At 47.4% G+C, this 12442-nt stretch overlaps 1 protein-coding gene across 1 annotated transcript in view; it reads right to left on the bottom strand.

Moving 5' to 3' along the window:
- Positions 1–5382: 5382 nt before the first annotated feature.
- Positions 5383–12442, bottom strand: part of LOC138740971 (uncharacterized) — an 84598-nt gene continuing 77538 nt past the window's right edge. The window contains exons 3-4 of the mRNA XM_069894343.1: positions 10078–10305; positions 5383–7399 (exon numbers count right to left, since the gene is read on the bottom strand). Of these exons, the coding sequence (XP_069750444.1) occupies positions 7236–7399; positions 10078–10305 (392 nt within the window). The 3' untranslated portion in view covers positions 5383–7235. The remainder of the gene's footprint in view (positions 7400–10077; positions 10306–12442) is intronic.

Below are 12442 nucleotides of genomic sequence, written 5' to 3'. Positions count from 1 at the left end.
GAGGTTCCATGCATATTTATACGGCATTGAATTTGAACTCATCACAGATCATAAGCCATTAAAGGTGATCTATGCACCTAGATCCAAACCATGTGCCAGAATAGAGAGATGGGTACTCAGACTACAACCCTACAAATATAAAGTAACCTACATTGCAGGGAAAGCAAACATTGCAGGGAAAGCAAACATTGCAGATCCGCTGTCCAGATTGGTGAAGGATGGATGTCCACAATCCAAGTCAGAATTGGGAACAGAAACAGAGAGCTTTGTACGCTTCGTAGCTATTCAGGCGACACCGAAAGCTGTGACTACGAAGGAGGTCGAGAGAGAATCCGAACGTGATCCAGAACTCATGGAAGTAAGAGAATGCATACAGAGTGGACAATGGGACAAGTGTTCTCACAAGGCTTACATTCACATTGGAGACGAACTTTGTTGCTTCGGACAGTGTGTATTAAGAGGTTGCAGATTGGTGATACCGCAAAGATTGAGACCGAAGATCGTATCCTTAGCGCATGAAGGACACCTAGGCATTGTTGGTACCAAACAAAACCTCAGGACCAAGGTATGGTGGCCAAATTGTGATAAAGACGCCGAGAAATTTGTTAAAACTTGTCACGGATGTCAAATTACAAGTAGGAGTAACCCGCCAGAACCGATCCGGAGTACGCAATTTCCGACAGGACCATGGATCGACGTAGCTGTTGATTTTCTTGGACCTTTACCGACGGGTGAATCAATTATGGTAGTGATAGATTACTACAGCAGATACTATGAGTACGTGGTGTTGAAGTCCACAACCACTGAAAAAACAATACAAGCATTAGCAGAGATATTCGCAAGATATGGATTACCTGTTACATTATACTCTGACAATGGTCCACAATTCATTTCAGAGACATTTACGGAATACATGAGGACCACAGGTATCCACCATCATAAAGTAACTCCGAAATGGCCGCAAGCCAACAAGAGAAGTAGAGAGACAAAATCAATCCATTGAAAAATGATTGAGGATTGCACACGCAGAAGGACAAAATTGGCGAGAAGCATTGCTATCTTTTGTGGCTGTCTATCGAGCAACGCCTCATGCAACCACTGGAAAAAGTCCTGCAGAAGCATTTTTTGGGAGAAAAATCTGCACAAAAATGCCAGAAATAAAGGAAATCCGAGACAACCAGGAGATGAGGGACCATGATGCTGAAAAGAAAGGTGCAGCAAAGCTGTACACAGATTCGAAACGCGGAGCCAAGTACTCAGACATCATGCCAAGGGATAATGTTCTAGTGAGGCATGAAACTGGTGGTAAGCTAGACACACCTTATTACCATCAACCCTATACTGTCGTATCCAGAAGTGGCAGTGTGGTGACAGTCAAGTCTCCGACTGGAGTCCTGTATAAGAGAAATGTATCAGGTGTAAAAAGGTACCAGTCCAGAGATACATCGAGCAAAGAGGTTGAAAGGCCAAAACGAGATGCTGAAACTGAGAGACCTGATGATGTTCCAGAGGCAGTTACCAGCACTCCTGATGAAGTGACTAGAGTGCCAGAAACACCCGAAGCCGTGGCGAGCAGTATTTCCGATGCCGAGAGTGAACAACTGAGAAGCGACGACAATATCGCAGGCAGGCCGAAACGAAACCGGAAAGTGCCCAAACGATACGAAGACTTTGTGCCATAGTTTTAATAAGAACTTTGGGACAGTATTTTAATCTTATATCATAAAGTGCATGTATGAATGCTGTAGGAAGTAAATTTTATGTAGTTGAGTTATAGTATTACCATTAGTTACGGTGTTTGTATGTTTCCGAGGGATATTGGTAAGTGAAGGTAAAGTTTATTTCTGATTAAAGGAGGGATGTCATGATAATGAATATGTATGAGATGTACCGGAAGTCACGTGGTATGAGAGAGAGATAAGAGCACAAGCAGGAGAACAAAGGAAACGGGAGAATAAAGACCCTGAGAATTTGACCTGATAAAACTTGTGTTTAATGTTTTATTAACTTCACATTTCGGGCCACAAATGTGACACTGTCCTTTTGATTTTAACCCTTCTTCTGCCAGGGTGAGTCTGTGGTGAATGTCTGCCAAGCTGCTTGTCTCCCCTCTGGCGAGCCTTGCTGTACTAACATTGACTGTGCATTATCTCTATTGTTAAGGACACTTCCCATGGGTATAACTGTATATGCACCTATTGTCTTTCATTATTGTACCATGAGTTTCTGCTTATAAAAACCATGATTATTGTTTGACCACATCGACTTTGTCTACTTCATCAACTGGCACTTCAGGAGGGAACATGGCCACCTTCCGTCCTGGGGGGAAAGTGCCAGCCAAACATATCCCAGCATCCTTCACTGCAGGGTGGCTGAGGCGACCCTCCCTATCACAGCATCCTTCACACCCTGGGGGACGTGGCGACCTTCCCTATTTCAACTTCCTTCATTCCAGGTGGGATGTGTCAACCGTCCCTATCCCAGCATTCTTCACTCCTGTGGGGGACGAAGGGATCGTCCCTCTGCCGGCATCATTCACTCCGGGGAGACATGGCGACCATCCCGAGAGCAGCATGCTCTCCCGGGAGTGGGGGAGGACGTTGTTTCTGTTTCTATCGCAGCATATTTCATTCTTGGGGCGGACATAGCAGCTGTCCCTATCCCAGCTTCTTTCTCTCCCGGGGCGGAACGTGGGGAACTTCCCTATCCCAGCATCCTTCACTCCCGGTACGGACATAGCGGCCGTCCATATCCCAGCTTCCTTCTCTCCCATGGCCGAACGTGGGTAACTTCCCTATCACAGCATTCTTCACTCCCCATCCCAGTATCATTCACGGAGCGGCCGTCCCTATCCCAGCATCCTTCACTTCTGGAGGGGAATCATGGTGACCATCCCTATCCGAGCATCCTTCACTACCAGGACGGAAACATGGCGACTATCCCTATCCCAGCATCATTCAGTCCTGGGGAAATTGGCGACTGACCCTATCCCATAATCCTTCATTCCTAGGCATAATGGCGACCTTCACTATCCCAGCATCCATTTCTTCTGGGAGGAAACAGTGACTTTCCCAATCCCAGCATCCATCAGTCGCATGGGGAGCATTTGGGAAGTGTTCCCGCTTGACGGGCAGCCTGATTCCCCAATTGGAGTAGAGGTGGCGGCGAAGAATTAAGGCGTATGAGCAATAGAGATCAGGAAAGGCTTGACGAGCAGCCCGCCTCCTTAATAATAGGGCAGATGGCGGGATTTAGCTGAAGAGCGGCGAATGGGGAGCAGGGGCCTCACTGATAGAAACTTGAAGGACAGGCGTAGTCACAAAAGGCGGCGGGATTACGTCGGTATTCGGAGATTTTAGGTGTAGAGCGACCATTTGGGAGCAGGAGCCGCCTGAAACATATCGAGAGCCTCCAATAGGAAAACAGTAGGCAGTATTAATGGTCGCGGCCCGCCAATGGGAAGAGAAAGGAGGAACGTCAAAACCTGATGGGCAGCTATGTCCTCCACTAAGTGCTGAGGAGGCGGGATTAAATGGGGCGAACTGCCAATAATGAGTGGCATTCGAGACGTCAGCGCCTGACGGGCAGCAACCTCCCCCAATAGGAATTGAGAAGGCGGGCTGAAGGGAATCAGCTACGAAAAGGATGCGGGAACCAGGGCCTGCCCAACGCGACGTTGTCTTTCTTTCCCACCAATCGAGGGGGATGCGGGGCTAAAGCCACAGGGATATAGAGGAATCCGCAGCCATTCTCGGCTTACCCGGCGTTGACTGACCGCCCACCCCGCTATGGCGACCATCCCTATCCCAGGATCCTTCACTCCCGTGTGGCCGTGGCGAACTTCCCTGTCCCAGCATCCTTCACTCCTGGGGGGGACGGCGACAGTTCCTTTCCCAACATCATTCACTCCCGAGGGGACATGTCGACCATCCATATACACGCAATCCTTCATTCATGTGGGGAAACATGCCGACCTTCCCTTTCCCAGCATCCATCTCTCCTGTGATGAAACAGCGACTTTCCCTATCCCAGCATCTTTCAGTTGCGTGGGGGCGTGGGGGGAGCATTTGGGAAGTGTTGCCGCTTGACGGGCAGCCGGCTTCCCCAATTGGAGTACAGGTTGCGGGGAAGAAAAAATGCGACTGAGCAATAGGGACCAGGAACTGCTTGACGGGCAGCCCACTTCCTCAATAATAGGGCAGATGGCGGGATTTAGCTGAAGAGCGGCGAATGGGAGCAGGGGCCGCGCTGATAGACGCTTGACAGACAGGCGTAATCACAATAGGGGGCGGGATTGCGTCGGTATTCGGGGATTGGAGGTGAAAAGCGAACAATTGGGAGCAGGAGCCGCCTGAGGGGTATCTAGAGCCTCCAATAGGAAAAGAGTAGGCAGTAATAATGTTAGCGTCCCGCCAATAGGGAGAGAGAGGTGGAACGTCAAAACCTGACAGGCAGCCATCTCCTCAAATAAGTGCTGCGGAGGCGGGATTAAATGGGGCTTTTTGCCAAGAGGGAGCGGGAGACGAAACGTCAGCGCCTGACGGGCGGTAACCTTCTCCAATAGGAATTGAGGACCCTGGATAATGGAAATCGGCCACCAAAAGTATGCGGGAACCAGGACCAGCACAATGATGACTTCGTCTTCCCTTCCCACTAATCTAGGGGGGAGGGGGGGTTGGGCAAAAGCCGCAGGGATGGAGCGGGATCCGCTCACATCCCCGGCTCGCCCAGCGCTGATTGAAAGCTCTCCCCGTCATGGCGGATATCCATATTCCAGTATCCTTCACACCTGGGGGATGTGGCGAACTTCCCTGTCCCAACAACTTCACTCCCAGCATCCTTCACTTTGGTGTGGACATGGCAATCCTCCTTATTCCCAGCAGTTTTGACTGCCGGGGGGGACATGGGAAACGTCCGTATCCCGGCATCCTTCACTCCCAGGGAGACACGACGCCCATCCCTATCGCAGCATCCTTCACTCCCGGGTTTAAGTTGAGTCCATCCATTCCCAGAATCGTTTCCTCCTGGGGGGAGGTGGTGACCGTCCCTATCCCAGCATTCTTCCCCTCCTGTGGAGTACTTGGTGACCGTCCCAATCCCAGCATCCTTCAATCCCGGGGGCAACCTGGCCACCATCCCTATCCCAGTATACGTCACTCCCAGGGGACGTTGTATCGGTCAGTTTCCCTACATCTTAACTCTGGGAGGGAAACCTAGCAACTATCCCTTTCCCAGTATCCTTCAGTCCTTGGGGAATACATGGCAAACAACCCTATCCCAGCATTTTCACTCCTTGTGTGAAACCTGCAGCCATCCCACTCCCAGCATCCTTCACTTTGTTAGAAACAGAAATACCTTTAAAGAAATTGCTCGAGACAAAAATTGAGAACAAAGAACATTTATTACAACAACAATGCAAAGTTGGGTGCTTCTCCTTACCCTGGGAATACACACAAACACAGGGGCTCACCCAACTTTTATACAGTAAATTTCAGTATCAGAATACCCTCCCCCTTACATTCTTCTGCCCCCTGGATGGGTTTGGCATAGGCAATCCTTCCTGCCTACGTGCAGTTTCAGTATACTTGGAGGACCAGGGGGTATCCTGTCGGTGCCCCTTCATGTTATTGTCCTTATTCACACCTTCCTGTTTCTCGGAGCTACAGTCTCTTGGTATGTAGAGTTGGCTCATCCTGTCTAGGGTTGACTAATTTAATATGTATAGCTTTGTAAATCTGTGTAAGGTTAACTAATTAGATATGTAGAACTTGGCACTTCTGTCTATCCAGACTTCCTACATTCTATTGTTCCTTACCGCTCGTTATCTTATTCTTATGGTAGCTCATTGATCTTGTCACAAAGACTAGAAGATTCTTATGTTAATCGTGCTGACTCTGCTTTCCTGCATCCTAATTCCCAAGCTCATCCTGTTTGTACTGGTTACAGCCATTAACTGATGTATGAATTTTAGTTTCCTTCATGTTCATAATTTTAGATCAGTTTTCCCATCTCTCACAATCCTCACTTTTCTTTTAGATCAGTAATACTGATCTTTCACCATGATCAGTGTTACTGATCTTAGGTTACTGGTCTCAGTGGTACTGATCCCCCCCCATCCTCACTTTTCTTTTAGATCAGTATTACTGATGCTGTAAAGTGTAAGGTGTTGTTTTTCCCAGCTGGTCAATAACCGAATTGCAGTCTCTGTGTCGTTGGAGAGTTAAGGCTTTGGGGTGTAGTGTTCTGACGAAGGGTTCGATGAATTTAAAGTCTTTAGGTAGGGGAGCACCATAAAGGTCAGAGTAGCGAGTCCAGCTGCTATTAGGGTTGTTAGTATCAGGCTCCAATTCTCAGTAAAGAGTCTAGTCCATCCCACATCAGTCCGAGGTTGCCAAGTCTGAACATGGGCATGGGCAGATTCTCGTTGAAGTCCTGAAGCAGTGTCTTTAACCGCCCGACTGTTGTAAGCATTGTCCTGTAGAAGTCTGTGAGAAACGCTGCCTTCAGCAGCGAACGTGTCCTGAAGAAGTCTCTGAGAAATGCTGCCTTCAGCAGCGAACGAATAGTCGAGAGTCAGACGGTTCCGTTGAATTGTGGCTCGTATCTGCCGTTCTTCTTCAGCCCCAAACCCTAGGGCCACCGATCTCCGAAGGCTGTCTGGAGTCTGATATTGAAATGCCAAGCAGCTTTAGAGTACTGTAGCAGCTCACGTTGTTTGTAACTGGTGCTCCCCTTCACGAGGTGGTGTTTGTGATGAGAAGAGACCAAGCTGCGGGGATTGTTTCTTGTGTGTTGCAGCTTGTCTGCTAACATTAGCATGAGTATCATTGAACTTGTGAGTGCAAGCCTGTCTGTGTACATTAGCATATGTATTAACTCTCTCTCTCTGCGACATGTACAATCCTGACTACCATTCTGTCTGTCTTTGTCCCACCATGTCCTTTGTGTTATCGCTTTAAAACTCCTGTCTTTAATACCTGTGTAGGCTAAGATACAAATTAGATGTACTCCACTAAAGCTGTTCAGTTCCCCTGGTCCATATTGGAATCCCTTGTTAACCCATATCCCACTATGACTATACATTAAATCTATGCCCTGTCTACATTCTAAAGGAAAATAATTGTCACCTCTGCTGCCCCTATCCCAGGAGGACTTAATACATTGTGAGTAATTAAGTGATGTCCCAGAAATGGAGAAGCAACAATTAAACAATACAATAAATGGTAAAAACAACATTACGGCACTTTTTCACGTCGTAGTGTAACTTTCAGGTCAGAAGGAAGAGGGACTGCACGCCAGGTGGAGGGTAGATTATCAATGTTGTTATTCTGTGGTTCAGTAGCTGGTTTAATTCGTTGGATGTGGCTCCAGCCTTTTTCTTTCGTTCGCACGGCAGTGTCTGTAATAAAAAGTACACAATAGGGGCCATCCCAGACAGGTTTCTGTTGGTGATGTTGGCATGCTTTTACATATAACCAATCACCAGATTTAATAAAATGAATAACAATCTGACTTTTCTTTGTGTTAGTGTAAAAATTGTAAAATGAAACACAAACCATATTTCCATGGGTTTTGAATATATTAGACCTTATTAAAATGCAGTTGGAGCTGCTTGTCTGTATGAGGCAACCAACCTGCAATTTGTTAGAGTGAGTACATAACAGACATTGCAGCACAAGAGCCCCTGTGAGAGAACTTGAAACATATTCAACCTTTAGTTCTGCCTTAAGTAAAATGCCTTGTGCCACAGCTCACAGGAGCTGGCCTTATTTAAAACAGTCTGTAAAATAGGCACCAAAAAAATTTAAAAGATGTTCTTATGAAGATTGCACACACAATCATTTAAGTACAGGCTAGTTTCTATTATATTCCACTTAAAGTTCTGCTGCATGAATCCTGGAGCTTGTGGAGTCATTATTGAATCAAGAAATATTGGTGCCATACCAATCTCATTCTAACATGCCAATTTCTCCAGTCCTTAAGTCAAGATGTACTGAATAGCATCTGGTACAAGATCTGTGAGTTATTAATGATATTATTATTCTTATGCACCCAATTGTTCTGAACTATGCCACCAATTTAAATCATATTCCACCTATGGCAGTACTCACACAGCACCATAGACCAGTTCGCAGGTTTATTTCTCCATTAAGCTAAATCCCATTGCGCAGGGTTTACCTCCGTGATTATTTACAATGTAACTTCCGCACTACCGGATTTAAATATAAACCTGATGAATGGGGGGGAGAGTTATCATGAATTAAATTACAGCGGCAATACAGAGAAATTGTGCTGAGGCATTAATTTCACTCCGGAGGTAAATGCACCAGAGAAATGAATGATTAAACTTATGGGAATCACCAGAGGTATCTTTATTCACCAGAGGTGGGTGATCTTTAAACTCACGGACCTTGACTGCTGAATGTGTAGAAGGAATGTACTAAATCTATTGATAGGGCTCCATACCTCTAACTGCAAGAGAGGAGCCTGGAGCCTCAGATTCAAGTGAACAGCACACAATTAATTAGAGCCACAATGTGCTTAAAGGGACATGCACACTCCCCCTTCAACTGGCTGATCCAGCCACTTTACACATCAGATCCTTTCTTTATCTCACACGCTTAAAGTTAAGATGTATAGAACTCACCCTATTTGCGCAAACATTTATCCCTGCAAATGTTATAACATCACTCAACTCTCAGGTACTCCCTGTGCAAAATCACGTTTGAATACAATTTATTTCATAAATTGGAATTAACTGGTAGTTAAATTTGCTCATTCTACAGTATTGATAAATGATCATTTATGACATTTAAATTTTAGCATGAATTTTAATCAATATTGGTCAGTGACTGAAGTGGGAAGTCGTGATTTATGAAATTATCTCTGGTCTCTACTCTCCCACTCCCAGCGCTTCTCCCAATGTCCAGGAGCTGGCACACAGTCCCTGCCATTTTTTCATGTTACTCATCTACTATTCCTTTAACTGCTTGCATTAAAATTTTAGCCTTTGCTTTCTGCTTATCCTCAGATGTCTGGACAAATGCTTTTTGTGTGATCATTAGAAGCTGGGTTATTCCCTGCTCATGCCAATTTTCTGTCTTTTGTAATTTTCTTCTAATGTCTGGGGCTGAGTTGGTAACAAAACCAGTTAGTACCAATTGTTCCCCTGCTGGGGATTCTATGTCGAGACCCCCATATTGTATTTTTATTTGGTCCCAAAAATTGGTCTAACTGTTCGGCACATCCCTGGGGATCTTCTATCAGGGAGGTCAGTTCTTTCTTAAAGTTACGCACTTCAGTACTGATCAGGGGCACATTTACGAAACCGAGACCCTCTCCCACGGGAACTTCCCGCAGTGGTCTCATCCAGTTGGTTTCTGGCTTATTAGGTCTGGGTTCCTGCTCCCTGGGAAATGAATCAAAGGGTTCTGCCCTTTCTTCCTGAAGAGTCTCACACTGTTCTGAATTAAAGTTACCTCTCTCTCCTGTCAACAGAGGTGGTAATCGAGTGCTTTGTGAGCGAGTCATCATACCACTCCTGCTCTCTTCTCTAGTGGTGGGGGAGGTGCAGAAGGGTAGGTTATAGGAGGGGGTGGAAAGATAGGAGCCGGCATAGGAGAAACATAAGGTGGAGGGAGGGAATGTAGCACATCCCACCCTTGTGGTTCAGGGACAAAAGGTTCCTCCTCTCTCTTGTCCCTGTACTCTTTTTTCTTTCAAAACCAATTGATCACACGATCCCCTAAGCCAGCAGGCTGCATATTCCCTGCTCTCTAGGTTATCTCTCTGGTTTTGATAGAGCCAGATGTTCAAAGCTTGACACATCCAGTCATCCTCGGATCCGAGCTTTGGCCAGTACACGGAGCTCCCTTTAATCGGGTATTTAACCCAGTCCCTACAACAATACCTGACCATGGTCAGTTTGTCCTTTCCACGGGTCCTTCCTGTGCCCCACTCAGATAACATCAACCCGGGCGGCTGTACATAGTTATCTGATTCTTACATCCTTTACCAGGACTCTCTTCCTTGCTACCCACACTTCCCATACTGATAGGCAAGTAAAATGCCTCTTACCGAGTTCCAGTAGCAATGCTCTAGCGCGCTTCCTTCCGTCATTTGTTCTCAATGCCTCTTCTCGGATATCACTCGCTTCTTCCACTGACCAGCCACCCGTCGTCTGTGAGTCCAGCTGAATCAGCTGGGGTGCTCCTACTCTCGTCGTCAGGCACTCTGTCAGTGGAGGGAGTGTGATCCCGGACGAGCCCCCATTTGTTAGGAACAGAATTACCTTTAAAGAAATTGCTCAAGACAAAAATTGAGAACAAAGAACATTTATTACAACAACAATGCAAAGTTGGGTGCTTCCCCTTACCCTGGGAATACACACATACACAGGAGCTCACCCAACTTTTATACAGTAAATTTCAGTATCAGAATACCCTCCCCCTTACATTCTTCTGCCCCCTGGATGGGTTTGGCATAGGCAATCCTTCCTGCCTACGTGCAGTTTCAGTATACTTGGAGGAGCAGGGGGTATCCTGTCGGTGTCCCTTCAAGTTATTGTCCTTATTCACACCTTCCTGATTCTCGGAGCTAGTCTCTTGGTATGTAGAGTTGGCTCATCCTGTCTAGGGTTGACTAATTTAATATGTATAACTTTGTAAATCTGTGTAAGGTTAACTAATTAGATATGTAGAACTTGGCACTTCTGTCTATCCAGACTACCTCAACTTCCTACATTCTATTGTTCCTTACCGCTCCTTATCTTATTCTTATGGTGGCTCATTGATCTTGTCACAAAGACTAGAAGATTCTTATGTTAATCGTGCTGACTCTGCTTTCCTGCATCCTAATTCCCAAGCTCATCCTGTTTGTACTGGTTACAGCCATTAACTGATGTATGAATTTTAGTTTCCTTCATGTTCATAATTTTAGATCAGTTTTCCCATCTCTCACAACTCCAAGGGGGAAACATGGCCACCCTCCCTATCCCAGCATCCTTCAGTCCTTGGGGAACACATGGCAACCGTCCCTATCCCAGCATTTTCTCTCCATTGTGAAGCATGAGATGATCTCTCCCAGCATACTTCACTCCCAGGATGGAAACATGGCCACTATCCCTATCCCAGCATCCTTCACTCCCAGGATGGAAACATGGCCACTATCCCTATCCCAGCATCCTTCACTTCCAGGCTGACATGTCGTCTGTCCCTATCCCAGCATCTTTCACTCTTGTGGGGAAAATGCCGACCTTCCCTATCCCAGCATTCATTTCTCATGGGAGGAAACAGCGACTTTCCCTATCCCAGTATCCTTCTCTTCTGAGAGGAAACAACGACTTTCCCTCTCCCAGCATCCTTCAGTTGCGGGGCGGGGGGGGGGGGGGTCATTTGGGAAGTGTTGTCGCTTGACGGGCAGCCGGCTTCCCCATTTGGAGTACAGATGGCGGCGAAGAATAAAGGCGACTGAGCAATAGGGACCAGGAACTCCTTGACGGGCAGACCATTTCCTCACTAATAGGGCAGATGGCGGGATTTAGCTGGGATGTGGCCAATGGGGAGCAGGGGCAATGCTGATAGACGCTTGACGGACAGGTGTAGTCACAATAGAGGGCGGGATTGCGTCGGTATTCAGGGATTGCAGGTGCAGAGCGACCAATTGGGAGCGGAAGTCGCCTGAAGGATATCGAGAGCCTCCAATAGAAAAAGAGTAGGCAGTATTAATATTAGCGGCCCGCTAATAGGGAGAGAGAGGATGTACGTCAACACTTGACGAGCGGCCATGTCCTCCAATAAGTGCTGAGGAGGCAGGATTAAATAGGGCGATCTCCCATGAAGGAGCGGGAGACTTTTCCCCAGAAAGAATTGAGGAGGTGGGTTGCGTGAACCAGGGCCAGCCCTATGATGACGTTTCTTTCCTCCCCACCAATCGTGGAGGAGGAGGGTCTAAAGCCGCAGGGATGGAGTTGGATTCGTAGCCATCTCTGGGCCGCCCGGCGCTGACAGCCCTCCCCGCCATTGTGAACGCCCGGCTGCATGCGAGATGGGAGGGCAACGGGCTTTCTTCCCCCATCCGGGCTGACCACTGGGGAGACGGGCTGACGTGACGGCTGGGCGGTGACGGTCTAAGGGGCATGGTAAACGCCGCCCTGGCTGGAGGGATAGGACGGCTGACAATTGGGTGAGCGGGAGCTGGAACCCACCCAACGACGCAATGACTGACAGCCACCTCCACCATTCGGATGCCAAGTTCGGCGTGAGGGACGTAGTTAGACGAATCAGAGAGAGGCCTATCAATAGGAGGGCGGAACGTCGGCACCTCCTCATCCTTGACCGACTGTTGAACTGACCATTGGGGGGGGGGGGGAGAGTTGGTGCGCGGGTGGCGCTAAGGGAATTGGTGGGCCAATAGTAACGCAGGACTGGTGATCGACTGAATA

The sequence above is a fragment of the Narcine bancroftii genome, chromosome 8 (assembly GCF_036971445.1).
Source record: "Narcine bancroftii isolate sNarBan1 chromosome 8, sNarBan1.hap1, whole genome shotgun sequence".
NCBI classification, from domain to species: domain Eukaryota; kingdom Metazoa; phylum Chordata; class Chondrichthyes; order Torpediniformes; family Narcinidae; genus Narcine; species Narcine bancroftii.
The sequence above is the reverse complement of the archived record's forward strand: the minus strand, read 5'-3'. Positions and strand labels throughout refer to the sequence as shown.